At 51.7% G+C, this 27716-nt stretch overlaps 2 protein-coding genes and 1 long non-coding RNA gene across 4 annotated transcripts in view; 2 read left to right on the forward strand and 1 right to left on the reverse strand.

Annotated features, from left to right (window-relative positions):
• The window catches only part of ZDHHC12 (zinc finger, DHHC-type containing 12), a 590635-nt gene that overhangs the window by 495173 nt on the left and 67746 nt on the right, over positions 1-27716 (forward strand). The window lies entirely within an intron of this gene.
• CCBL1 (cysteine conjugate-beta lyase, cytoplasmic) lies at positions 235-25914 on the forward strand. The gene is made up of 14 exons (XM_005881379.2): positions 235-309; positions 13466-13661; positions 16273-16331; positions 18847-18994; positions 21396-21545; positions 21627-21713; positions 21979-22107; positions 23447-23567; positions 23868-23944; positions 24070-24159; positions 24395-24581; positions 24658-24737; positions 25210-25296; positions 25398-25914. Exons 2-14 carry the CDS (start codon positions 13566-13568, stop codon positions 25461-25463), a joined length of 1377 nt encoding a protein of 458 aa, XP_005881441.1. The 5' UTR covers positions 235-309; positions 13466-13565; the 3' UTR covers positions 25464-25914.
• LOC102246510 lies at positions 20514-27710 on the reverse strand. Of its 2 annotated transcripts, XR_314456.2 has the most exons (3): positions 27599-27710; positions 22162-22324; positions 20514-20805 (listed from the first exon to the last, which is right to left on the reverse strand). It is a non-coding gene; the product is annotated as an uncharacterized LOC102246510 (long non-coding RNA). The 2 variants fall into 2 exon arrangements; XR_001359666.1 differs by lacking the exon at positions 27599-27710 and having other exon boundaries at positions 22162-23099.

The raw sequence follows: 27716 nt of genomic DNA on the forward strand, positions 1-27716 counted from the left end.
CCCCCGCCGCTCAGTCCGGCCACCGGTCTCCGGGCCCCTCCGGCGCCTCCTTTTGTTTGTCCCTCACTGCACCACTCAGTCTCCTCCGCCCCGGAAGTGACGTCACCCAAGGCGCGAACGCGGCGGCCAGGGCGTCGCCATCTTTTTAAGGGGTGCCGTGTCCGCGCCCTCACCCACCTCCTCTCCCCGCCGACGCCATGTTGTTTGGGGGCGGAAGTAGCGGAGCCCCGGCTCGGCCCCTTTAAAGGGACAGGGACGGTCTAACCTTCGCGGAGTCCTTGGTGACAGCGGGAAGCGGCGGGCGCAGAGGTGAGTAGCTGATCTTGCTGAGCATTGCTGCCCCGACGTAAGTGCCGAGGCCGGAGGGTGTGGTAACCGGTGCCGAGCTGGATGGTGCCAAAGTGCTCGCCGCACTTGGTGCTGCTGTAATAGCAGATCGGCTGCCGCAAGGTTCCCCCGCCGGGAGCCGCCGGCGGGAATGAACCGCGCGCGCTTCTCGCTGCCCCGCACTCTGGTCCTGCCGCACCACATCCCCTCCCCACCCCGGGGTAGTACGGGTGTGGAAGGTCGAGCAGAGCCGGTGCTGGAACCGGGTCCGGACCCCAGCTCTGCAGCTCTGGATCGCGAGTCCTCGCAGTTCCCAGCCGAATACGAGTAACGGTGACCACGTTAAACAATAATCCATACGGTGGCGTACTGTGCAGCTACTGAAATGAAAACTGTTCAGTACGCACGAATGCAGGACGACTTCCAAGATACTTTAGATTAAAAAAAAAAAAAAGGAGCAAAAAGTAGAACAGCGTTGGTCGGCGTGTGTGGGGTTAGGTGTCTGCGAGTGTGTGCATCGCCCCTCCGCTAAGATGCACAGGGAGCGAGCTGTGGTGGCCCCGGGCAGAAGGGGGACCCTGGGTACCCGGGAAGGGGGAAGAAGTTACGATCACGTGCACAGGTTGGTTATTTAAACAGGAGGATGGTGACGGTGATAACAGCTCCTCTCTCGGGCGCTGAGCCAGCGCCTGGTCTCAGCTCTCCTGCTGGGAGGACTGACCGTTCCCTGTTATTAGGGGCGGAAACTGGCCGGGAGAGGTTGGATCTTAGCAGTATCATAGCCAGCGAGGGAGGAGCGGGAATGTGAGCCCTGGAGGATTTTACACTAATACCTCTTAGGTCGCTGGAGGAGGAACGCAGGAGACCAGAATGGCGAGGGATTAGGAATTTATTCGATCCATGCACACCAGGTGGCTGAGCCTGGATGGCTCCAGCGCCCAGTGAGGGCGTCAGCGGCTTTTAAAGACTTTTGGTGGGCTCCTTCTGGGCGGAGACCCGGAGGGAAGAGGATAGAATGTGGTCTCAGCAAAGGGGATGCCCACAGTGAAATGGCCTGAAAAGCCAGATCCCAGGGGAGGGGTGTCGATTCAATTATTTGATCAGACCTAACAATGCCCACATTTCTGGCCTATCCACTCCCTAGAGAAGCTTTTTTGTTATCAACCATACAAGGCGGGCCTGTGGCCAGCACACAGCAGGTGCCCATTACCTGTCATTGGCTGCTTACTGAGTGAACAAGTGGAACAAACAGGATGAAGACAGGCAAACATTGGAGGCCAGATTCCAGACTGGAGTCCAAGGCTGGCCCCTTCCCAGCCTCAGCACAGTGGCCCTGACCCCCACGTCCCCACCTATAAAAATGAAAACCAGGGCCACAGTGGCTGACACAATGCTCCCACCTGCCCTGCTTTGTGCTTTACATGCAGATGAGCCCCATTTCACAGAGAAGAGCAGAGGAAGGTGCCCCCACAGGGTCCCCACAAGGCCTCACTAGTGCAGTGACAGAACCCCAGCAGTTCGCCTCTGTGATGGGTGCTGCAGTGGCTCCGTCCCTGGTGGAGTCCAAGAGGGCTTCTCAGATAAGGGCACTGTTAATCTGTGACTGAGAGATGCATAGATGTCTGGGAGGAGAAATGATAAGGCAGGAGCAGCGATTTTCAACCGGTGTGGCGCGAGAATTTTAAAAACATGGAATACCTGACTATTTAGTCAGGGATACTGACCTCTTACCTTAGATTGTGAAATTAAAAAAATAACAACAGCCCTGGCTGGTGTTGCTCAGTGGTTAGAGTGCCGGCCTGCACACTGACTGGTCAAGGGTTTGATTCCTGTCATGGTCAAGGGTATGTGCCTGAGTTGCAGGTTCCCTCCCCGCCCCCAGTTGGGGGATGTGCCCGAGGCAATCAGTCGATGGGCTCTCTCACATCGATGTTTCTCTCCCCCCCCTACTTCCCTCCCTTGCTTTACTTGGCCCGAGGGCCAGACACTTCCCACCCCTGGACTAAAGGCTCAAGCAGAGACTCGCTCATACCTGCAGGTAACTGACAGGATAGATGATGCAGCTTAGAAACATTCCGTCTGGCTTCTGTGTGAATCGCTCTTTCCTCCTGGAGAGAATTACTTCACATGGCAACATCTGTGGCTTCCCACCCTCCACTCCACACTTACCTCCCATAACTCCAAGGAGGGGGACTCCCTGGTTTTAGATTCAGGTGGGGGTGACAAAGAAACACGTGAGAGTCAAGAGCAATGAGAAAGTCCTTCACACCGATGACCCCCCCCCCCGCCTTCATTCGGCCCCCAGAGTGGCAGTCAACTTGCTGACACTCTGCCCATGTAAATAAAAGTGTCAGCGCAGGAGGCTCCTGCTGTCACCTGGGTGCTCAGGTTGCCAGTGTGCCGAACATCTGGCTGGGCATGGCTCCTCCCTTCCGTAGCCAGCAGCCCAGGGTCACTCCAGCTGCAGTGGGCGAGGAGTCACTCTGCCCAAACAAGATGTGGGCACTGCCAGCTCCCTGGAAAAGTTCCCAAACGCTCATCTTACCTCCTTGTCCCGGGGCAGCGGTTCGAGCTTTGAATTGACCATTGGGGTCCTTCTGTGCTCTTCTAGGGCTGTGACTTTGCATAAGTCATTTCCCTGCTTAGAGCCTCAGCTTCTCCATCTGTAAAACTGATGTGACTCGCTCTAATGTTCCAGATACTAAATACTATATATACATATATTTCCTCCTCACGTGTAAAACTGCCCTAAGAGTGACATTTCAGGAGGAATAAGGAGTGGGGTACCTACTGTGTGTCTCATTCAGGGTCCCACCCACCAACCGTTCTGTAGGCCCAAGAACCTGCAGTCTGGGCTCCAGAAGTCATTTCTCCTTTGCCAATTCCAAGCCCGGGAGGACCTATATATAAGTCAGTGTGCTTGTCGGAGCTCCCCAATCAGGCTGTCACCTCCCTCGGGACAGTTTTTCACAAAACCCTTGTCTTATAGGGACTCTGGGTTTTTAGATCCCCCACCTCCCCAAAAAACAGGATTCATTATCTGACAAGAGATTTTGTTAACCTGCTCGGTTCACTAACTTTATGGGAAGGCTTCGGTTTAAATATTAACGGTGCATGGGTGTGCAGGTTACTGTGGGCCAGGACCTGTGCTAAATGCTTTCTGTGGTGATTGCACTGTAATTGTCCCCATTGGACAGATGAGGAAGCTGAGCCTAGAGAGGACCAAGGTCTGGTACTAGTTTAGAGAGGAGCTGGGATCAGTTTACCCACGTTCAAGTCAGAGTCCAAGCGTTCACCTTCTGTGATTGTTCAGGTAATAGACTGGCCTTGCCTGGGCATGGGACCCTCTCCCCAGCGGAGCCATGGTCGGTGTTTTCCCAGTAACTGGGAAGCTCCTGGCATTTTGAGCCCAGGAACGCTATACAGCCTTCTAGCCTCTGGATAGATGGGCCCAATACAGAACTGACTCCAAATACCCATTGTGAAATACTTAAGCATTTAGCGCAGGTCCTGGCCCACAGTGACCTGCATACCCATGCACTGTTAATATTTAAACCTAAGGCTTTCCATAAACCAAATGTCCTTATTGCATAGAGTTGCAAAGCCAAAATCACCTGCCTGTCCCTTGCAAGCTGCCAAGCAGGAAGGAAGCTGGACAAGGCGTGGCGCCTGTCCCCACAGGCTGGCCGAGGGTCCCCCACAGGCAGGGGAGCAGATAGAGGCAGCTGCACCCACCTCCTGAAAGAGGGAGTTTTGGAAAAGAGGTTGGACTTTGGAGACAGGTGAACCAGGATTTGAATTCTAGCTCAAGCTCTCACAGCTGAGTGAGCTTTGTTCATTCTCCTCTTGGGAGCCAATAGGGATAGCAATGCCTGCCTAGCAGACTGCCGTGAAGATTAGGGACTTTAGCACTGAGGTCAGGCGCATAGTAGGTGCTCTCTGAGTTCAGAGAAGGGCCCAGGTGGACACTGAAAGCTTCAGAGAGGAGGCAGAGCTGGGGCTGGGCCCTGCCAGGGGGATTGGATCGGAGGGCATGCCAAGCAGGGGTACAGCTTGAGCAAAGGTGGGTGATGTCTAGTCAAAGGCAAAGGATTGATATGTTCGGAAGAGGAGAGAACATAGAAACTGCAGTGTCTGGATTCAGGCCTGCTGCAACGTCCAGGCCGAGGAGGCATTGGGCCAGTGGTTCTCAACCTTCTGGCCCTTTAAATACAGTTCCTCATGTTGTGCCCCAACCATAAAATTATTTTCGTTGCTACTTCATAACTGTCATGTTGCTACTGTTATGAATCGTAATGTAAATATCTGATATGCAGGATGTGAAAGGGTCGTTTGACTGCCAAAGCGGTCGCGACCCACAGATTGAGAACCGCTGCATTAGACTCTACAGTGGGACCTTGACTTACGAGTGTCCCGACTAACGAGTTTTTTGAGATACCAGCTGTCTCTTGGCCGATTTTTTGCATTGAGTTGATAGAGTAATTTGAGTTAACGAGCTCGGTCTCAGAACGAATTAAACTCGGAAGTCAAGGCCCCACTGTATCTGGCATCAACGCAGGCTGCTTGGCAAGGCTGGTCCAACTGGAGGTGTGGCTCACGTCACAGTATTGGTCACTGAGGCATTTCCCTAGGGATCATGCACCTATCGGTCACCAGTCATGGTGACTTCTGGCCAAGAAGGTGGCCAGTAGCTGCTCAGGCTGATGGAGGCAGGTGTTGGGGAGGACACTGACCGCTGGCCACCAGCCCCTGGCCTGGCAGCAAGGAAGCCTGGGCTCTTAGGTGCCTGGGCAGCTGCAGTAGAGGGTCCTAAGGGTCATCTGGTGCCGTCCAGGCGGGTTTGGCCTCCTGAGCGCTTCCCCCCCATCCTTCCCCTAGCTGCCTGCATGGCTGCACTTCGCCATGGACTGATGTTTAATAATAATAATAGTGATGACATTGTTGAACGTTGACTGCCGGGCACCACGCTAAGTGATTTCATGTGTTATCTCATTGACGTCTCGCTACAGCCCTACGAGGCAGGCATATCATTGTTCTTATTTCAGGAACTATTCCCAGAAAGGTTTAGTAATTTGCCTAAGTCACAGCTAGTCAATGGCTTCAGCCAAGTTCTGTCTGATTTCAGAGCTTCACAGTCTCTCTCTCTCTTTTTTTTAATCAAACCTTATAGTAGTTTATATGACCCCAATCCCAAAGAATGCCATGGTTACTAATTTAGTGGTGTCCCTGAAAACATCCGTATGCACAAACATATACGTAATTAAGCAGTTCTTGCTTTGCACGGTTCTGATATGGACGAGTTCCAGGTACCACCACTTAAAATAAATTTTAACTTTAGTTAATTTTTAGTTAAAGAATTAAATTTTTTTTGCACCAGGGACACCAGTTCCTCAACACGGTTTGGATTTCAGCTGCTGTGTTATATTAACTATGAGTAGTTGTGTAAAGTGTGGATTTCGCTGCTAGCGCTTCAGTCCACAGGTGTGCATAATGGTCAGTGACCAATCACATCACTTCTTTCTAAGCCTGTTTGGTTTTTTTTTAAGGTATTATTTTCTTTTTCTTTTTTAATATATTTTTACCACATCACTTCTTTCGAAGCCTGTTTTTTTTTTAAGGTATTCTTTTCTTTTTCTTTTTTAATATATTTTTATTGATTTCAGAGAGGAAGGGAGAGGGAGAGAGAGAAAGAAACATCAATGATGAGAGAGAATCATTGATTGGCTGCCTCCTGCACGCCCCCTGCTGGGGATGGAGCCCACAACCTGGGCATGTGCCCCTGACTGGAATTGAACCTGGGACCCTTCAGTCCGCAGGCGGATGCTCTATCCACTGAGCCAAACCAGCCAGGCCGAAGCCTGTTATTGATTGGTCACCATGCATGTCATTCAGTTCACCTCTAGACAGCAAAGCACATAGTTAGTTGTGTTGCTGCCTATCTCCCAGAGATAAACCCAGGTGACATTTTACAAACGCAGATCATCAAAAGAGGGGATTGGCCAACAAAGATGAAAGTGCAGTAAAGAAAGGCAGAGTGATAACCCTGAGAATGAACTTGGATCAAGCCCTGGCCTGGTAGTTCGGTTGGTTAGAGCGTCAGCCCCATACATCAAGGTTGCAGGTTTGATTCCCCAGTCAGGGCACATTCAAGTATCAACCAATGAATGCAGAAATAAGTGTAACAACAAATCGATGTTTCTCTCTCTGTGTCTCTCTCTCTCAAATCATTTTTTTAAAAAATTTGCATCAAACGTAGAAGCAGCGATTAAATAAATAGCTGACTCTAGGAATGTGGATACTTCAACTATTCACTGTTCCAGAAACTAGAGATATAAACTCGAGATATGCAGCCAGGGAAACATGCTGAAGGCAAGTTTATTGACATAAATGTTGAAAACGCTTCTGGCGAAAAGGATAAAGTGTACATATCGGTGGCATTAAGTGTGTTCGCAACGTTGTGCAACCACTGCCTCTGTCTAGTTTCAAAACTTTTTCATTTCCCCAGAAAAACAGCCCATCCTCCCTCAACAAACATTCCACATTCCCCCCCTCCCCCCCCCCCCCCCCCCCCCCCCCCCTAATCTGCTCTGACTCTGTGGCTTTCCCTACTCTGGATGTAACCTATGAAGGTCATCATATAATACGTGACCTTTGGGTCTGGCTTCTTTCTCTTAGTATATTGTTTTAGAGCAGTGGTTCTCAACCTTCCTAATGCCGCGACCCTTTAATACAGTTCCTCATGTTGTGGTGACCCCCAATTTCATTGTTACAAATTGAACATAATTAAAGCATAGTGATTCATCACAAAAACAATATGTAATTATATATGTGTTTTCCGATGGTCTTAGGCGACCCCTGTGAAAGGGTCGTTCGACCCCCAAAGGGTCACGACCCACAGGTTGAGAACCGCTGATCTAAGGTGTAGCAGGGATGGTAGCATGTTCTTTCTTATGGCTGAGTAACATTCCATCGTATGGCTATGCTACAATTTACCCACGCAGCTATTGAAGGACTTTTGGGTTGTTTTCACCTTTTCGTTACACGAATAATGCCGCTGTTAACATTCACATACAAGTTTCGGTGTGAACGTATGTCTTCATTTCTTTTCATTATATGCCTAGGAGTGGAATCACTAGGTCATGGGTAAACTCTGTGTTTGGACTTTCTAAAAATTAAAAACATGTGCATCAAAGGACATTATCAAGAATGGGACCAAGACCATTGATTCATTTTGAATTAATTTTTGTAGGTGGATTGAGGTAGAGGTCTAACTTCATTCTTTTGCATGTGGCTATCCAGTTGTCCTGGCACCATTTGTTGAATAAGAGATTGTTTTTTCCCCCATTGAATGACCTTGGCACCCTTGTTCAAAAATCAATTGGCCATGCCCTAGCTGGTTTGGCTCAGTGGATAGAGTGTCGGACTGCGGACTGAAGGGTCCCAGGTTTGATTCCAGTCAGGGCACACGCCTGGGCTGCGGACTCGATCCCCAGTAGCGGGTGTGCGGGAGGCAGCCAATCAATGAGTCTCTCTCATCATTGATGTTTCTCTCTCTCTCCCTCTCCCTTCCTCTCTGAAATCAATAAAGAAATATATTTTTTAAAAAGTGATGGAACCTGCCTGTAAGGTGCAGGGCAGGCTGCCTGGCACAGAAAAAGTGTACAGTACATAAAAGGCCATGGTCATTACCCTTAGGACAGACCTCAGGGCTAGAAAGGGGTTGGTGGGGGAAGACCTGCTTCCTGGAGAGGAGGGGTGAGGCACAGGGAGTTGGAGGTACGTATGGCCTGGGAAAGGCTGAATGAGTTGAATGAGTGCCAGTGAAGGAGGTCCCACTGGAGTCCCTGGGTCAGCCTGTCAGTGGGAGAACGCTGGGCTGGGAGGCCAGCAGTCCGGCCTCAAGGTGGATCTAGACCAGCCCGCTCCCCTCCGCGGTGGGAAAGTCTTCCTGTGCCCAAGTGTGTGGAGCAGCGGGCGGGCGAGCCCAGGCTAGACAGGGCTGGCTCTGCGTGCCCCCTGCTGGCGGCTTCGAGAACAGCAAGCCCACAACAAGTCCTTGCCTATTCATGGGGGATGTCAAAGACCGGGCGGTGTTGCTGGGTGAGGGCAGCCCAAGTGGCCACCTGTGCCCTCCCTGCCCTTAGCTGGGACCCCAGTGGTTTCTCCCTCCCCTTCGAATTCCCGGAAACTGCCCCCACCACACCCACATGCTCACACACACAGACAGATATGTGCACATGCTCAAGTGACACGCTCATGTTTGCACATGACGTCACAGCCACACATGGGTTTACCTACGTTCAAGGTCACATTAAGATGTCCATGTCCCCTTTCTCTGTTAGAAAAGAAATAAAAGTTATATTTCACAACTGTGTTGCTATGTAAAGAATGAATAGCATCCAGGCTGAATTCATTATTATATATTCATTATTGTCATATTCTCTCTTATTTTCTTATTTTAAAATAAATTAAGATGAAAACACTTTCATGGGCCCCTCAAAGTATGGCGGGCCCGTGGCACTATGCCTTCTGAGAAGGTCTGATGGAGAAGTCAGCCCTGCCAGCAAACAGGAGCGGGTTCACACACATCTAGCCCCTTGTGCCATAGTATATCAACTCCCTGAATATTCATAAAGTTCCCAAGCTATTGTTAACATTAGCCATTTCCTGGGCACCTTTTCTGTGCCAGGCACTAAGTGAACTGCTTTCCGTGAATTCCCATATTTTATTTCCTTGATAGAGAGGGAAATTGACATGTGGAGACACAACGTGACTCGCCTCCGGTCAGACCACAGGGGTCCTCATGACACCAAAGCCCGTGTTGTCATCATCTCCCAAGGGCCTGGGCCTGGGTGGGCACCAAGGGTTCAGTGATGCTCACTCCCTTGCCCACAGACTCTCCTGGGCACACACACCGCCCCCTGCCCTGGCGGTCTCCTGCAGCAAAAGCCCCACCCTAGTGTCCAGGGCAGTGAGCCTGGCCTTCTATGGAGCCAGGTGGCCCAGGATACCTCCAGCCCCAAGAGTCAGCAGGGCCCAAAGAGGCTGAGGGGCTGAGACTGTGGCGGGGAAGTGGGCAGGGCCACGAGCAGGGACCTTGTCCAGTGTTCGCACGTCTGCCGTGCCTGGGCAGCGGGTGGTGCAGGCCCTCCTCCAGCCTCTGCAGCTCAATATTCGTAGTAGTTGCTATTTTATCATGGTTACCATGTCCTTGCCTGGCAGTGCGGGTGAGGACAGCACCTGTTTCCGGTGACATGGGTTCAGTCCGTGCCGCAGTGCCTGGCGCAGAGTGAGAGCTCGGCAGGTGAGAGCTGAGTGAGTTCCTGCTACCCACCCACTGCAAGCCAGTGAACGAGAAAGGCATGATTTAGGGCAGAGGAGGTGTAGTCGCTTTAGGAGAAAGGACAGAATTGATAGACGTGGAGCGATGTGGGCGAGGGTGTCAGAGAGGACCAGCCAGCGGCACCCCCAGATTTGAACCAGGTGGTTGGGCGGCGGCAGAGGGTCCCTGGAGGACTGAGTACTTCTGGGCGAGTCAGCAGGACATCAGGCCCAGGACAGGGGCGGCGACCTGCCTTCTCCCAGCGAAGGGAACCAGCATCCCCTTTGCCCAGGAGGGTCCCTTGCAAATCCCATGTCCTAAGACAGTGATGGCGAACCTTTTGAGCTCGGCGTGTCAGCCTTTTGAAAAACCCTAACTTTGGTGCCGTGTCACATATAGAAATTTTTTGATATTTGCAACCATAGTAAAACGAAGACTTATATTTTTGATATTTATTTTATACATTTAAATGCCATTTAACAAAGAAAAATCAACCAAAAAAAATGAGTTCGCCGTGTCACCTGTGACACACGTGTCATAGGTTCACCATCACTGTCCTAAGAAAACCCTCAATTCCAGGCAGGCGGGCCATTTGGTCCCCCAGAACACCCAGCAGGCACAGGGCGCCGACTGTGCCCTGCCCTGGGCTCAGACCTGGGCTCAGACCTGGCTGAGTGAGGCCGAAGCACGCTGACGCCATCTCCTGAGGTGACACACCGCGGACTGTCCCTCCTCAGATAATAATCACACTGCCCTTTCCTGCTCCCAGCTCTGGTGCTTGGCCTCAGGGGCCAGGGAGTGCTTCCTCAGGATGTCCCTGGGAACTGACTCAATTCTGAGAAATGAGCGGGTGGACTCTGGCCGGACTGATTGCTCAGCTCCTGGAAACTCCCGGCTCCCTTCCGCCCGGGGCCTTTGCACCACTCTCTCCGCGGGACACGCTTTCCCTCCCGGCTTGGAGGCCACATTCTCCTGGGAGCCCTGCCTGACTCCCACAGGACTGGGCCGGTGCCCACAGCGCCCTCGAGAGCAGCCCCCTGCCCCTAAACACCCACTCCGTCTCCAGGGCTGGGCCGGACCCCCTCCGAGGAAAGAGGAAGGAGGGAGGCTGGAAGGAAGAGGCTCCGACTGCGGGCCAGTTCTCAGAAAGTCCCAGCAAAGCCGATGGGAGCCCTGGAGCGCCGTGTCTGCCAGTGTCTGCCAGCTACAGCCCGTCTCGCCGTCCAGGCCCAGCCCTGGAGGCTTGGCCTCGATGCTAAGGGCACAGCTGTCCCCTCAGTCACATCAGAGAGACACATGCCCATGGCTACCGCAAGGGCACTGCCTTTTTTTTTATTTTTTTTTGGCAGTGGCAATTAAAAAAAACCTGCTTTATTAAGATATAACAATGCATGCACCATGTAATTCAGCCATATAAAGTGTGCTATTCGGTGGTTCTTAGTATATTCACATTTGTGCAATCATGACCACAAGCTAATTTTAGAACATTTTCATGGCCAAAAAGATACGCCGCACCCATTATCAGGCATTCCTTAGTCCCACCCGCCCCTCCACACCCAGACCAAGGCAATCACTGACCTATTCTCTGTCTCTATAGGTTTGCCTGTTTCATATTGGTGGAATCACATAATTTGAATTATTATCTGAGTGTGATTATTATCTGAGGAGGGACATTCCACGGTGTGTCACCTCGGGAGATGGCTTCTCTCACTTAGCACAGTTTCAAGGTCCACCCAGGTTGCAGGGTTGCAGCGTGTACTCCGCTTCCTCTTACTGTTCATTGATATTGTATCTTATGGATTTACCACATTTTGTTCGTCAATTGATGGGCATTTAGGTTGCTTCCACTTTTTGGCAGTTACGAGTAATGCTGCTTATGAACATTCATGTTCTAGTTTTTGCGTGGACATGTTTCCATTTCTCTTGGGTAGATATGTAGGGTTGGAATTGCTGGGTCTAATGGGAGCTCTATAGTTTACATTTTGGGGAATTTCTAGGGTGTTTTCCATTTCCAGAAGCAGTGTACAAGGCTCCAACATCTCAACATCTTCAAGCACAATTATCCATCGTCTTTGTTATAGCAGCCATCCTACTGGGTGTGCAGTGGCATCTTTTTCTTTCTTTCTTTTTTTAACATATCCTCAAGTGAGGATTTTTTAAAACTTATTTTCCTTTTCTTTTTTAAATTCTTTTTTAAAAAATATATTTTATTGATTTTACAGAGAAGAAAGGAGAGGGATCGAGAGTTAGAAACGTCGATGAGAGAGAAACATGAATCAGCTGCCTCCTGCACGCCCCCTACTGGGGATCAAGCCTGCAACCAACGTACATGCCCTTGACTAGAATCAAACCCGGGACCCTTCAGTCCTCGGGCTGACGCTCTATCACTGAGCCAAACCAGGCAGGGCTGCAGTGGCATCTTAATGGGACATTTCCCTAATGACTAATGATGTTGAGCATATTTTCATGTGCTTATTAGTCATTTATCTATTATGATTTCAAGTACTTTCTCCCATACCATGGGTTGTCTTTTCACTTTCTTGATAGTATCCTTTGAGGCACAAAAGTTTTTCATTTCAATTAAGTCCAATTTATCTGTTGTTTTTCTTCTGTTGCTTGTACTTTTGATGTACATGAGAGACCATCTTCTAACTCAAGGTCACAAAGGTGTACTCCTGTTTTCTTCCAGGAGTTTTATCATTTTAGCTTTTACATGTAGGTCTGTGATCCACTTCGAGTTCATTTCTGTGTATGATGTGAGGTGAGGTTCCAAATTTATACTTTTGCATGTGGACATCCAGTCGTCCCCACACAATTTGCTGAAAAGGTGATTCTTTTCTTATTGAATTTTCTTGCCACTCTTGCCAAAAAGCAATTGACCATGCAAGTGAGAGTTTATTTCTGGACTCTCAGTTCCACTCCATTGATGTATTTGTCTATCCTTGTGCCAGTACCATACTTTCTTGGTTCCTGTAGCTTTTTTTAGTAAATGATGTGCAGTGAGTCCTCCAATGTTTTTCTTCTTTTTAGAGGCTTTGACCTTTTAAATGTGTGTCTGCTAAGTCTCTTTTGATATATGGTGCCCCAGGTTTTCCCTCCCTTGTATTTTATTTGTTGAAGAAACAGGGTCATTTGTTTTATGGCAGTTCCATCCGTCTGAATCTGCTGGAACATTTTATTTCAGAACATTTTCATCAGGCCAAAAAGATACCCTGGAGCCATGATCAGGCACTCCTCCTTCCCTGATTGTCTCTCTGTGGTGTCTCTTAACATGTTCTTCTGACTCTTAAAAAATATATATTTTATTGATTTTTTTACAGAGAGGAAGGGAGAGGGATAGAAAGTTAGAAACATCGATGAGAGAGAAACATCGATCAGCCGCCTCCTGCACACCCCCTACTGGGGATGTGCCCGCAACCTGGGACCCTTCAGTCCGTAGGCTGACGCTCTACCCACTGAGCCAAACTGGTTAGGGCCTTCTGACCCTTGTATGTTAATGACCCAGAGGCCTTATTTGATGTAGATTTGATTTTAGCACAAGGATAACATGCAGGTGGTGTGTGTTTCCAGAGTCAGAACATAGAGTTGACTCTGTGATGTGAGGAGCTATTCATGATCTTCACCTGGATCTTTTTTTTTTTAAATTTTCATTAGAGGTGATTTACAATTCTAAAGGGTCACCCTGGTTGCTGGGTGTGGGGGTGTCACTGGTGGTTTTGAGGGCTGAGGGATAATCCTACAACAGAGCACGAATTGCTCTGCCTGATGCACAGTGGCCACTCGATAAATACTAGCCCTTATTGTTATTGTCATTAGAGCTGTGTGTGTGAGACTCAAGCCCTGGGCCGGGGTGTTCCGCTCCCTTCTCCTCTGCCCCTGGAGGAGAAGTCGTCAGTGTCCCGAGGCTCTGGGAGGCATGTTCAGGAATTCGGCAGCCATCTCTTTGCACCTGGTGGGGTCCCTGCAGAGAAAGAAGGCTGGAGCTTCCCTCAGCCGGTGCTTGCACCAGACTGTAAGTGCTCTCTGCTGCCTGCGTGGCCCAGGGCCCCTGGGATCTGGCTTGGTCCTGGCTTCAAACCCACGCATGAGCCTCCTCTTTCAGGAAGCCTTCCCTGACTGCACCCTGAATGCGGGTCCCGCCCTTGCCTTTGCTTCTAATCTAGCACTTGTAGCTCTGCATCTGAATGGTTGCTTGGTGCTGCTGCCTCCCCATCACCCGCTGCGCCCAGCCCATGTTGGGTACACAGTCGGTGCTCAGTAAACGCTCACTGAATGAATACATTATGTGTCAGCCTGAGAACAGGCACTGCTGCCTCACTGGCCAAGAGCTGTGTGACATACTTGAAGGTCACTCCTTTGAGCACCCCAAGTTTCTGCAGTCCCCCATTATTTTTATCTCCTTCCTAAACGCATTCACCTCCTTTTTCTCTCTGTGTGCCCCTGCACCCCTCTATTCTTTCCCATCCCAACCCTCCTCAAACTTCCCCCACTCCAACTTCTATTCCCCTCTCCCCACACTGCTCCTGACTCATCTTTGCCTTTTTTTAAATATGATGCATTCCTAATTCAAAAGTAATTTGTTGTATCATTGTATCCAGGATGCCATCAATTGTGAGGTGCACTGTTATTTTTTGGACAAGTGAAGGGGGAAAATGCCATTCAAACTCGTGCTATAGATTGTAAGACATCCAAATTCAGAGAACGTGCAATGCAAAACAATGCACACATCAGAACCCATTGGATATGGTATGATCTCCATGTGAAAAACCTGGAAGCAGAAAAGCATACACGTGAAATTAAATCACCTATAATGTTGCCACTCGTATAGAACCTTTGTTAACATTTTGATATATTTCCTTCCAAATTTTTTTCTACTCATATAGCGTCATAGAAAAAAGTGTATGTATATACAAATATATGCTAGGGTATGTTTTTTATAAAACATCATATTATTTTGTAGCCTGTTTTACTGATGTCAGCACGTCATTGATATTGTTCTCCTAAAATGTAATTTTCTTCCACATTTTTTAGTCATAAAAAGAAAACATTTATTTTAGAAAATCTGGCCCTGGCTACCCTGGGTAGTTCAGTTGGTTAGAACATTATCCCAACATGCCAAGGTTTCGGGTTCGATTCCCAGTGAAGGGCACATATAAGAATCAACCAATGCCTGGCCAGCATGGCTCAGTGGTTGAGCGTCAACCTATGAACCAGGAGGTCACGGTTTGATTCCCAGTCAGGTTGCGGGCTCCATCCCCAGTAGTGGGGGTGCAGGAGGCAGCTGATCAGTGATTCTGCCTCATCATTGATGTTTCTCTCTCTCTCTCTCTCTCTCTCTCTCCTTCCTCTCTAAGTCAATAAAAATATATTTTAAAAAAAGAATCAACCAATGAATGCATAAATCAGTGGAACAACAAATTGATCGATATTTTTCTCTCTCTCTCTTCCCCCCTTCCTCTCTCTAAACTCAATCAATACATAAAAAATTTAAACTATTTTGACATGTACTGAGCACCAGGCCTGGTGATGGGTGTCAGGGATTCAGTGAAGGGACGGTACCAATGTCAGCAAAGCACCTACTAGGTGCCATCCCCATGCTGGGCTCTCTTGGAATCGCTCACATTGGCAGGACTCTCGGGCTATGGGAAAACCTGGCCCATCTACAGAGGGTCCCGGGTCCTTGGGGACAGGGGCCTGGTGCTAGCAGCCCTGACCAGGGTCCTGTCCGGCCCCTCCTCTGACCGTGGGCAGGTCCCTGAACCTCTCTGAGCCCCATGTCTTCATCTGCAGAGGGAGGTTATCATGGCACCTCTGATAGGGACGCTGTGGGGACAGCGCGAGACCAGGAGAAACAGGAGGGGCTCCCTGTTAGCACAGCAGGTGGCAGGAGAACATGAAAGACCTGGCTCTGCTCCCTGCCAGCCGCGAGACTCACAAACCTGCTGAGAGAGGGACCCCCAAGCCCACGCTCCCATTCTGCCGATGGGAGACTGAGGCCAGGAGGAGCTAAGTCACCTGGCCGGTGTCGGGGCACCTGTGGATGAGGAGGACGCTGCCCCGGAGGGAATACAGGGGAAGGAGGGTGGCTGGAGAAGGGCCCTGAGCCCCCCAGAACGGAGCCAGTTCACCGGAGTCAGAACATGGCCTCATCTCCAACAGGCCTGGGTCTGAGTGTACTGGTTGTGTGACCTTGAACACCTCACTCCCACCCGGTTTTCTCATCTCTAAGATGGGCCCCGCCAGATGGTTCTGAGAAGTGAGTGAAGAGTGCGGCCAGTCCCCTGTGCACAGAAGCCGCCACTGTCACTGTTGCCATGATCCCTCCCCTGCTCTCACCTCCCCCTGCCTCCTGCTCCTCAGCCCCAGCCTGTCCTGAGTCAAACTTTAACCTGATGGATAGGCTGTGGAGCCAGCCTGGCAGGGGGGGCAAGTCCAGGCCGGCAGAGCCTGCTGAAATGCCGAGTCCGGAGGGCGCAGGTGGGGGAGGCGGCTGGAGCCTCCTCCTGGGGAGTGGTGGGCAGGGCTGTGTTGAAGGTGGTGGCTCGGGGAAGGCTCCCTGTCTTCCTAGAGGCCCAGGCTGCAGTACCTCCTTCACTCTGACCTTCCATTTGCTCTGTTTCCAGCTCACCATGGCCAAAAGGCTGCATGCACGAAGGCTGGATGGGATCGACCACAACCCGTGGTGAGTGGGCAGGCGCCGGGGAGGTGTGGGGGTGCCCCTCGGTCGTGGGGGCAGGACAGGGCTGGAGGTCCCGGTCCCTAGGTCTGCAGAAACTCAGCGGAACCCAGGACAGTCAGATTTGCAGCCACAGCCCACGAGAGGCGAGTCCTGAAGCAGAGGCTTGGGTTCCAAACTGCTCTCCTGACACCTGCCCGGACCCCCAGCTCCCCAGCTGCAAAAGGGAGATAATTTCATTTCTCTCGAACGGCCTTGGGAGGTTAAGACAAAATACTGCATGATAGCAATAGGCTACCCAGGCACAGGCTGGGGGCTGTTTTATTTCACACTTCGGACAGAGTGAGTCACGCTAGGAAGGTAAGATACAGGTGCTCTTCACTGGACATAAGCTGAGATTAAGCTCCTTTCTTCACCGACTTGTTCTGAATATGGGAGGATCGGTGCCCAGTTACTGGCGATAGATGGATGCAGTGGGGAGATGTGTGAGGAAGAGTTCATGATCTTCCGGCCACACCCGACCTGGGCCTGGAACATAGAGACACCTCTGTACTTAAAAAGATTGTTGGCTGTTTTGTGTGTTTTTTTTATACAACACGGGAAGATTCTTTCTTTCAAACTGCCCCCGTGTACAGAACTTTGTGTTTTGCGAAGATCTTCCTCCTCCATCTTCTCCTTCGCTGCTCCATGGTGTTTGGGATGAGGGAGCCAGGCCCAAGTTCCCTGTAGAGTCTGGCTGATCCTCAAACTGCCCCCCTCCGTCCTCTCTGTGCAGCAGACTAGGCAGCCTGGTGGCCCATTTTGCAGATTAAGGTAAAGTGCAACTCAGAACAGGGAATACGAGGAGGCAGGCCGGGAGGGGAGACAAGATTCCTTCCTGACTCACAACCTGGTAGACCCTGGAGCCAACCACCCCCATTGTACAGAAGGGGAGACTGAGGCCAGGAGAGGCTAAGTCTCATGCAAAGGCAGGGCAGAGCAGGAGTGGGCCTGGCCAGAATGCACAGGGCAGGAGGGGAGTGTTAGGGATCAAGGCCATGAGAGTCAGGGTAACAAAGGGCTCCCTCCAGGTTCCTGCGGACCCCAGGGTGGTGGCCCGAGGGCAGCCAGTCTCTGTAGAGTGTTTGAGCCTGGCTCCCTTGTCCTAATTACCGTGGAACATCCACCACCTGAGCACTGCCATTAGCTGCTGTGTGATTCTGGACAGGTCCCTGGCCTCTCTGAGCCTCAGCAGCTTCATGTGTCTTCAGGGGCATCATGGAACTCTGGGGAGAAAATGACTGATTCTAGACTGCTGGGCTGACCAGCAGACCCTGAGCGACAGATGAATGAACACTCTGACACACGATTGCTATGAAAGAGAGGGCTAAGGGACTGCCTGGCTAAAGGAACCAGACAGCCTCAATCGCCTGCCTCTTCAGGCTTTTATTGTAGCAGCAGTTTGAGATAAAGTTTATCTTTTAGATACAATCAGTAGGGTAAGTAATTTGGGGGGACACGTGTGCCTACAGTGTCCTTTAAGTAAGGACACCTAAAGATTAAGCGTCAGGATTCCAGTAAACACCCAAGGGTCTGCACATGCACAGACTTGTTTGGAAAGGTCAAGGAATAATTAGGGGTGCCGCCTTCTGCACTCCCCTAATCAGAATTCTGATAAACAGGGTGGGCCACCTTCAGCCCACTCATTTTTTCGGAATGTCCTCCTTACAAACTTTCCGAGTTCTGTGCTTCCCCACACTAGACATGATAGCTATTGTATTCAAATGTAACTCAGACAAGTCTGACTACTCTGCCCCCAGCCAGCCTGGAACCCATACCAGCCTCCTCCTCCAGCCTCCCCGCCTCTCTCCCATCTCCCTGAAGAGGTGGCCACCAGGCAGGCCCAGAAGAAAGGTTGTTGAGGGCAGACGCTGGGCTGGCGGGGCTCCTGTGTGCCCAGCGTAAGGATCGAGAGCATCAGCTTTGCTCCAGACAGATGTGGAGTCACTCTGGCTGTGCCTTGGACTCACGGGGCAGGTCCCTCCAAACCTCAGCTTCTCCATCCTCACTGTGACCCAGGAACAGGACGGGCTCGTGCACATCGGGGAGGCTACAGGAGCAAGCATTTCACTCTGGGGTTGGCAAGGGCACAAATGGGTCATGAAATCCACTTGGGAGGGGCTCGACAAGAAGTGTTTCTGAAGAATTGAGTAGGCTAGGCTAGGCTAGGCACTAGATCACACCAGAAGGAGAATGTAATTCCAGGAGGGTTTGTGATATAAAGATGATTTCTTACTATGGATCATGGTCTGAAAGTTTGCAAGCCCCTGGGCTGAGACATGGGATCGGCACAGTGCCCGGCCCCCCTAATGGAAGAGCATGTTACCAGCGATGAGCCTGACACTCATCTCCAGGGTGGACGCTAGCTGTCCAGTTTCTCTAGAACGAGCCCCGTGCATTGCTCACCCTGCCTTGGAAACAGGTGGAAGTCCAGGTCGGGGTGGAGGGAGGGGCTGGTGCCGACTCTCCATTTGTTGCCCAGGGTGGAGTTTACCAAATTGGCCAGTGAGTATGATGCTGTGAACTTGGGACAAGGCTTCCCCGACTTCCCGCCTCCAGACTTCGCCGTGGAAGCCTTTCAGCACGCCGTCAGCGGGGACTTCATGCTCAACCAATATACGAGGGCATTTGTGAGTCTCCCCGTCCCTCCCGGGCCCCTGGACACAGGCTTCTGATGAGCCCGGGGAAGGAGGGGGAAGAGCCCAGGATACTCAGTCCAGCCATAGTTCAGTGTTCACTGAGTATGTCCTCTGTGTTGGGCTCTGGCTGGGACAGCTCATGGTCTGGGAAGAGGCAGACGAAAACCAAGGGGAAAAAACACAAAAAAACACACCAGAAAACAAAGGCAGTTGATATGCGGTGATGGAGGGAAATGGGGCAGGAAGAAGGAGGGATCAGAGAAGGCTGCCTGGAGGAGGTGACACGTAAGCAGAGCCCTGAAAGACAAGCTACTAGTTGATTTGACTCTAAATTCAAACACTTTCTGTAAAGGGCCACAGAGTAGCTATTTGCCAACCCTGGGAGTAGAACAATGGTTCTTCAACGTTGGTGTGCATCGGAATTGTCAGGAGGCATGTTCCCTCCAAGTCCACCATCCAGGGACAACCACTGCCAACAATTTGCCACTTTGGTTAGAGTGTTCAGACTTTTAAACTTTTAACCTTTAAAAATGCTTACATAAAAAAACATACACACATGCTTATATACCTACATGTGAGACTTGTGTGTAACACCAATGGACTCAGACTATAACATTCTGTAACTTGTTTATTTCCGTAAACAGCATGACAACTTGCCATGTCCAAAGAGCCCCTGTTCTTTTTCATGGCTGCATAGTATTCCATTGCCTAGATGTGCCATGATTTGCTTAACCAGCTCTGCCCTGCTGGGCTGGCTTGGGTATCTTACCCACACACATGCTTATATACCTACGTGCGAGACTTGTGTGTAACACCAATGGACTGATACTATAAATAACATTCTGTAACGTGTTTATTTCCGTAAACAGCATGACAACTTGCCATGTCCAAAGAGCCCCTGTTCTTTTTCATGGCTGCATAGTATTCCATTGCCTAGATGTGCCATGATTTGCTTAACCAGCTCTGCCCTGCTGGGCTGGCTTGGGTATCTTACTGTTATGAACAGTGTCACAGTAAATAGCTCTGTGTGTGTCTCTTTGTACAGGTGTGTGAGTGTTTCTCTCAGATACATCCCTTGAAGTAAAACTAGAGAACTAAAGGGCATAAGCATTTAAGCACATGATCGATATTGTCAGATTGCCCTACAGGAAGGTTTACTCACAGTCCCACCAACAGACTGGCCTCAGAGCTGGCAGGAAAGTTTATTATTTGGGTGAAAGAAGAACCTTTTGTCTCACTCTTGCCAACCACGGGCATTATCAAGCTTTTAAATACTTGCTAATGGTGACATCATTTTCTTATAATATAGCACCATTTCAATGTTACTTTCATTTGCTTTTCTTCAATCATTATTCTTTCATATGCACATCGGGCTTCCATACTTTTTCTTTTGTGACCTACCTCGTTTTTTCATTTGGGTGTGTACCTTTGTCTTGTTGCTTCGTAAGAGCTCTTTATATATTAAATATCTTACCTGATTTTCTTACCTTGCATTGTTTTTTCTCTTTGTCTTTCAAGTGTGCTCCTGGTATATTTTGCTGTACAGACATTTTTCATTTTTATGTGGTCAAGCCTGGTTTAGTGGATTATTTGGTTAAATTCTCCATCTTTAGTTTCAGTTACTTGCCTCACTTGGCTTAGCCTTGAGGGTTTTGTAAGTGTCCTCAGCAAACAAGTGTACGACCCAGTCTTCCTCTCCCAATGGGATCCTTTCAAAGCTGCGGCATAAAACCCTATTCCTGCACTTCGTCTGCGTGACCTTGGGCAAGTCCTTTCCTTCTTCTGGGTCTCTGTTTTTCTACCTGCCAAATGGTGGGAATCAAATAATGCCTTTCTTGCCCTAGCCAGTTTGGCTAAGTGGATAGAGTGTCGGCCTGTGGACTGAAGGGTCCCGGGTTTGATTCCAGTCAAGGGCACATGCCCGGGTTGTGGGCTCGATTCCCAGCAGGGGGCGTGCAGGAAGCAGCCGATCAATGATTCTCTCTCATCATTGTTTCTCTCTCTCCCTCTCCCTTCCTCTCTGACATCAATAGAAAAAAAAACAGTGCCTTTCTTGCAAGGTTGCTGGGAGGATCAGATGGCACGAATGTGCACCTTGAACTTAAAAGGAGGTGTTCTAGGTGTGGAGCTGCCGCTGCTCTGGCTGCTGTCTTGGGCTGTGCCCCACGAAGGCGCACGCTCTGTCTGGTTCCCCACCATACCCCAGCCCTGGGCACTGGGCTGGCACAGAACAGGTCATAGCAGGTGTTACGGGGGAGATTAAAGGACTCACCCCACAGGAGCTGACTTTGCCCCAGGCCTGCCCCTAGAAGATGCTCGAATTGCCGGGATGCAGCTGAGCTGGTGGGCGGGCCGAGGCTGAGCCGGGCGGCTGACCCCTCTGTCCTGGCAGGGTTACCCACCACTGACCAAGATCTTGGCCAGTTTCTTTGGGAAGCTGCTGGGACAGGAGATAGACCCTCTAAAGAACGTGCTGGTGACTGTGGGTGCCTACGGGGCCCTGTTCACAGCCTTCCAGGCCCTGGTGGACGAAGGAGATGAGGTGAGTGGGGCAGGGCTGGGGCCTGGTGGGGGCGAGGGGTCAGGGCGATACTGACCTCAGCTCATCTGACCCTTGTACCAGGTCATCATCATCGAGCCTTTTTTTGACTGTTACGAGCCCATGACATTGATGGCAGGGGGTTGCCCTGTGTTTGTGCCCCTGAAGCCGGTGAGAATGCTGGTTGGGGTGAGGGTGGGCAGAGGGGTCCAAGGAATGTGCTGTGTTGGACCCTAGGAGGTGGGAAGGGATGGAGGGAAGGGAGGGAAGGGAGGGAGGGAGGGAGGGAAGGAAGGGAAGGGAGTGAGGAAGGGAGGAAGGAAGGAAGGAAAGCCGTTTCTCCAGGATGGGGAGAGGGTGGGGACAGTGGCAGGGGAAGAGGGTCAGATCCTTAGCACTGACTGCCAGGGAAGCAAGTACTGCCTCCCTCTTGCAGACCCCCACCCGGGATGGGGAACTGGATTCCAGCAGCAACTGGCAGCTGGACCCCACGGAGCTGGCCAGCAAGTTCACATCTCGCACCAAAGCCCTAGTCCTCAACACACCCAACAACCCCCTGGGAAAGGTACTGAGACCTTCTGGGGACCCCTCTGCACTGGGTTCAAGCCCACACGCTTACTGATTTGCCGCCTCGGGGCCTCAGGTTCTTCCTCTGGAGCAGGAGGGCTGCCTGTGTGAGCTGTGAGGGTGAGAGGGCTGGTGGTGGAGCGGGCTGGGTGCCTCCATACCTACTTCCCCATGGCCCGGAGACAGTGGCTTCACCTCTCGGAGTGTTTTCTCATCTGTAAAATGGGAACATGACAAAACCAGTGTGAAGGAAAACCCAGTCTTCCTCCTGGGTGTCTCCTACACTCACGCACGACTCGCGCACTCATGCTTCTGATACCAGATGGGGGGGTTTCCCACACCAAGCAATTCTGCGACACCTGCCTGGTGCCCTACAATTTAACTCAGTTCAGTTCTGACCCTGTCTTCCTGGAGAGATTCGGATGCCAGTCCCCAAGTCCAGGTGGTCACCTGTGCCCCTGACCAGGCAGTTGGGAATCTGAGCTTCCCATGACCCCCTCCTTGGGTTCAATTAATTTGTAGAGCAGCCCCCAGAACTCAGGGAAAACGTTTGCCAGCGTATTAAAGAACGTGATAAAGGACGCAGGTGAACGGCCGGATGAAGAGATCCATAGGGCGAGGCCTGGGAGGGCCTCAAGCACAGGAGTGTCTGTCCCCAGGGAGTAGGGCTGCATCACCCTCTCGGGTGCCCAACCCGGAAGCTCTCTGAGCCCCACGTGATTGGGGTTATGGCGACTTCATCACGTAGGCATAACCAATGAGTAACTCCATTTCCAGCCCCTCTCCCTCTCTAGGAAAGTGGGGCTGAAAAATCCAGGCTTCTCATTCCGGCTTGGTCTTTCTAGGACCAGCCCTGCCCAGGACCCCACCCAGAGCTGCCTCATTAGAACAAAAGGTGTACCCAGCGCTCTTATCACTTAGGCATTTCAAGGGTTTCAGGAGCTCTGTGCCAGGAACCAGGGGCAGAGACCAAAATATGTTTTTCTCTCTTTTTTTAAATATATATTTTTTATTGATTTCATAGAGGAAGGAAGAAGGAGAGAGAGAGAGAAACATCAATGATGAGAGAGAATCATGGATCGGCTGCCTCCTACACGCCCTCTACTGGGGATCAAGCCCCCAACCCGGGCATGTGCCCTTGACCAGAATCGAACCTGGGACCTTTCAGTCCCCAGGCTGATGCTCTATCCACTGAGCCAAACCAGCTCGGGCTATATTTTTCCGTTAACTCACAGGATCAGTGTTGTGGGGATTCAGTAGGATGGGGCAAAAAGGCTCTGGGTTTGGATGTGCCCTTTACCTCTCTGAGCAGGCCTGTGATTGGGGACGGCCCACAGGTGTTCTCCAAGGCAGAACTGGAGCTGATAGCCCGCCTGTGCCAGCAGCATGACGTGTTGTGCATCACGGACGAGGTCTACCAGTGGCTGGTCTTCGATGGGCACCAGCACATCAGCATTGGTGAGCCCCGCTGGCCAGGGTGCCCCCATCCCCCTGGCTATTTGTGCCAGGGCATTGAGCCCAATCTGGGAGGCAGCAGCAGGCCTGATGATTAGGGCCTAAGGGTCTGGAGGCACACAGGTCATGTGACCAGGGGCACCCACCCCAGGCTTGTCATGAGGGTAACCTGGAATAAGTCCTGTAAACAGCATGATCGGAGCTCTGAGAGTGAGAGCCTGAGGGCCCACTGGGGTCCAGCCACCACCCCTTCCCTGCCCCCTTGCCCCCATCTCAGCAGCTGTTCTCTTTGGCCTTGGGCAGCCAGCCTCCCTGGCATGTGGGAACGCACTCTGACCATTGGCAGCGCTGGCAAGACCTTCAGCGCCACCGGCTGGAAGGTGAGTCGACAAGGTTAGGGGATTACCCCACCCCCGTGGCCCCTGGCAGGAAAGGTGGCTGGGAATTAAGGACACCTTTGGCCAGGCCCTGAACGGCCTCACCCCCACCTGTGTTTGCGGTCTAGGTGGGCTGGGTCCTGGGCCCCGAGAGACTCATGAAGCACCTGTACACGGTGCATCAGAACTCGATCTACCACTGTCCCACGCAGGCCCAGGTGAGGAGGCCAGGGGACCGCACCCCGGGGGAGAGAGGGCCCGGCTGGCTCCGGGCCAGGTCAGCCTGACCGGCTTGTGCATCCTCCTTCCCGTGCTCCCCACTCCCCCCCCACTGCAGGCTGCAGTGGCCGAGAGCCTGGAGCGGGAGCAGCTGCACTTCGGCCAGCCCAGCAGCTACTCCTGACCCGCTTGTGCATCCTCCTTCCCGTGCTCCCCACTCCCCCCCAACTGCAGGCTGCAGTGGCCGAGAGCCTGGAGCGGGAGCAGCTGCACTTCGGCCAGCCCAGCAGCTACTTTGTGCAGCTGCCACAGGCCATGCAGCGCAGCCGTGACCACATGGTGCGAAGTGTGCAGTCTGTGGGCCTGAGACCCGTGATCCCCCAGGGCAGCTACTTCTTTGTCGCGGACATCTCGGACTTCAGTGAGGAATGGCCGGGCTGGGCAGGGTGTGGGGGGCTGGAGGTTGCCCAGGGCTCAGCGTGGCCTCTGTCCCCCAGAGAGCAAGATGCCTGACCTGCCTGGGGCTGCGAACGAGCCCTATGACAGACGCTTCGTCAAGTGGATGATCAAGAACAAGGTGGGCGGGGCCTCCGCTGGGGCCCCTGTGTATGGTGTTACAGGTTGTGCACTGCTCCCGGGCCGACCAAGAAGCTAAGGGGCCACACTCCAGCCCAGCCTCTGCCATGAGCCCTGGTACAGGATGGCAAGCAAAGGTGGCATGTGGGTTGGCAGAATGAATGCCTGGCCTCCCAGGGCCTCGGTCTTGCCATCTGTACAGTGAGGAGTTGGCCCATTAACTCTGTGGTCATCCAGCTCAGAGCTATGATTCTCAGGCTTATTTCCTCTCTGGCTCTGCCCTGACCCCTCTCTTGGCCTCCATGTCCTCTCTACACACCGGAGGGACGTGGGATGTTCTGGGATTCTTTCCCTCTGACCTTGACATAGCACTGGGGGTGCGCACTGGTGCGAACGCCCTTCCCCCACGCCATGAAACCTCTGCCTCCCGAGAGCCGGGAGGCCTGCTGAGACACGGGCTTCCTCCTCCCCAGGGCTTGGTGGCCATCCCAGTATCCGTCTTCTACAGCGTGCCCCAGCAGAAGCACTTTGACCACTATATCCGCTTCTGTTTTGTGAAGGTAACAGGCAGGGCTGCAGGAGGGAGGGCAGGCCTCCCCCAGCTCCCCACGGCCCGCTGGGGGTCTGGGGAGAAGAGAGGGACCAATCTGTGTTGGCGCAGGATGAATCCACGCTCCGGGCCATGGACAAGAAGCTGCAGGAGTGGAAGGATGAGCTCGGGGCCTGACGGCCCCCCTCGGCCCTGCCTCACCGGGTTGGTCCCCTGTGTGCTCTGCAGGGCTCCTTGTCCAGGATTTGGTCATTCCCACGCTGGGATAGATGGCACTGGTGAACCCCTTTTCTGTGACTCAGGGAAGAGCCCTCCTTCTTAGTCTTGGGGGAGTTGGTAGCAACTCCCCATGGTGCCTACAATCCTGTTGCAGAGGTAGGGGAGGCCTGGCCTGGGCCTCTTCCTTGCCCCTCCCTCGTTTAGGTCACAGGGTCTTGGGTCCCTTTTGGCCTCACGGGACTTGGCTGGGACCCCATGGGCAGAGTCCAACAGTGTACTGGCCTTGAGTCCCAGCTCTGACCCCAGCAAAGGCTCAGGCAGCCCTCCCTTTCCTCATCCAAACTTGACCTTGGGAAATTGTCTTTACAGTACTTTTTCTCAGAATAAAATTTTAAGTTATTCAAACCTTTATTGGCTTTACTCTGCTTCACTCTGGTGCTGATCGCTGATGGGGACTTGGTCGGAGTGGAAGGCACCTCGGTGAACCTCAGATCCTAGCACTTCTCTGTACAAATGAGTCCCAGAGAAGAGCGGGGACATGGGACTTGTATGAAGTCACACAGTTAATTAATGGTAAAACCAGGCCTAGAAGCCAGGGCTCAGACGGTATGTGTTCCTGGTGCTGGGTGTGGGTGTGTGTGTGGGTGTGAGTGTGGGAGATGGGAGCCTCATTTGAGTGTCTGACAGGGACGACCCAGACAGTCCCATCCCCCAGGGGTCAGAGTGCAGGAAGGAGGGCCAGGGCTTACAGTTAGAGGAGAGGGAAGTAGCTAGTGTTTATTGGGTGCCCTCGCATGCCAGCCACTTGGGTGCCCATCATTTCATTAGACAACTCCCTGAGACAGGAATTATTTCTCCATTTTACAAGTGAGGAAACCACTCTGGAGGTGAGGTGACCTGCTCAAGGCCATCCAGCTGGCAAAGGGAGAGGGGGGGTTAGACCCTGGGGGTGGGCATCCTAAGGGGAAACAATGACAGCTCCTGGATTCATTGGGAAGGGGGTGCCAGAGACTTATCCTGATGTTGGATTTGCAAAGTAAGTCCATGGGTTTTGCTTATATAGTTAGTTGGGGGAGCTGATGGGCACATATCGTATAGTAAAATATATTGGGTCTTTGTCACTGGTTCCTGGCACAGAGCTAAAACACTTGGAATTTCCCGAGTGATAGGAGTGTCTTCTGTTATTCATAACAAGTCCGCCTGACCATGTGATTAGATGTCAGAACTTCCAGCACCAAAGAAAGGAACTGGACATTGAGTCCAGTCACATGGCCAATGATTGAATTGATCATGCATCTGTGATAAAATCCCACATAAAAACCCTGAATCCATGAGTCAGAAGGAGCTTCTGGGTTGGTGAACACATCACTGTGCTGGGAGGTGGGCGCATCCAGAGAGGCCTTGGAGCTTTGCGCCCAGCCCCCAAGACCTTACTGTGCTACCCATCCAAGTCTATGTGCCCAGTGCTCCAAAATGCAAAAATGCAAAGCATCAGGGTCTGGAGGGAGGAAAGGCTTATTGACCAAAGGTGCCAATCAGGAAGATGGAGGCCCTAGCAGTTCCTCAAATCCATCTTAAGAAAATGCAGAGTTCAGGCTTCTTGCCGGGCCAGCGTGGCTCAGTGGTTGAGCATCGACCTATGAACCAGGAAGTCGATGGTTTGGTTCCCAGTCAGGACATATGCCTGGGTTGTGGGCTCAATCCCCAGTGTGGGGCGTGCAGTGTGGGGTGTGCAGGCAGCCAATCAATGATTCTCCCTCATCATTGATATTTCTCTCTCTCTCCCTCTCCCTTCCTCTCTGAAACCAATAAAATATTTTGAAGTAAATAAATAAATAAATAAATAAAGTCTAGCCCTAGCTGGTTTGGCTCAGTCTATCCACTGAAAGGTCCCAGGTTCGATTCTGGTGCATGGATATTTTTCTCTGTCTCTCCCCCTCCCTTCCGCTGTCTCTAAAAATCAATGGGAAAGATTAACACATACATACATATATGCATACATACATAACGTCTCAATTAAAAGAGAGAGTATGCTCTGGTTTCTCTTCAGACCGCATAAATCGCCTTTTAAAAGAGAGAGTAAATGAACAAACCTTTGGGTTAAATGATCTCCAAGGTCCTTTCCAGCTCTGAATCACACTCCAGTTTGGGGGCTCAGGGTCCCCCTGTGTAAAACCAGGCTGAGATTTGAGTGTCGGGCTCCGAGGACCC

This window comes from Myotis brandtii, unplaced genomic scaffold, assembly GCF_000412655.1.
Source record: "Myotis brandtii unplaced genomic scaffold, ASM41265v1 scaffold68, whole genome shotgun sequence".
NCBI lineage: Eukaryota > Metazoa > Chordata > Mammalia > Chiroptera > Vespertilionidae > Myotis > Myotis brandtii.

Excerpts from the sequence above, each read along its gene's own strand:
- CCBL1 (XM_005881379.2), top strand. The coding sequence starts at position 13,566 with ATGTTCAGGAATTCGGCAGCCATCTCTTTGCACCTGGTGGGGTCCCTG. Across the intron at positions 16,332-18,846 it reads GGGATCGACCACAACCCGTG|GGTGGAGTTTACCAAATTGG; the intron begins GTGAGTGGGCAG and ends TTTGTTGCCCAG. Across the intron at positions 22,108-23,446 it reads CCAACAACCCCCTGGGAAAG|GTGTTCTCCAAGGCAGAACT; the intron begins GTACTGAGACCT and ends GACGGCCCACAG.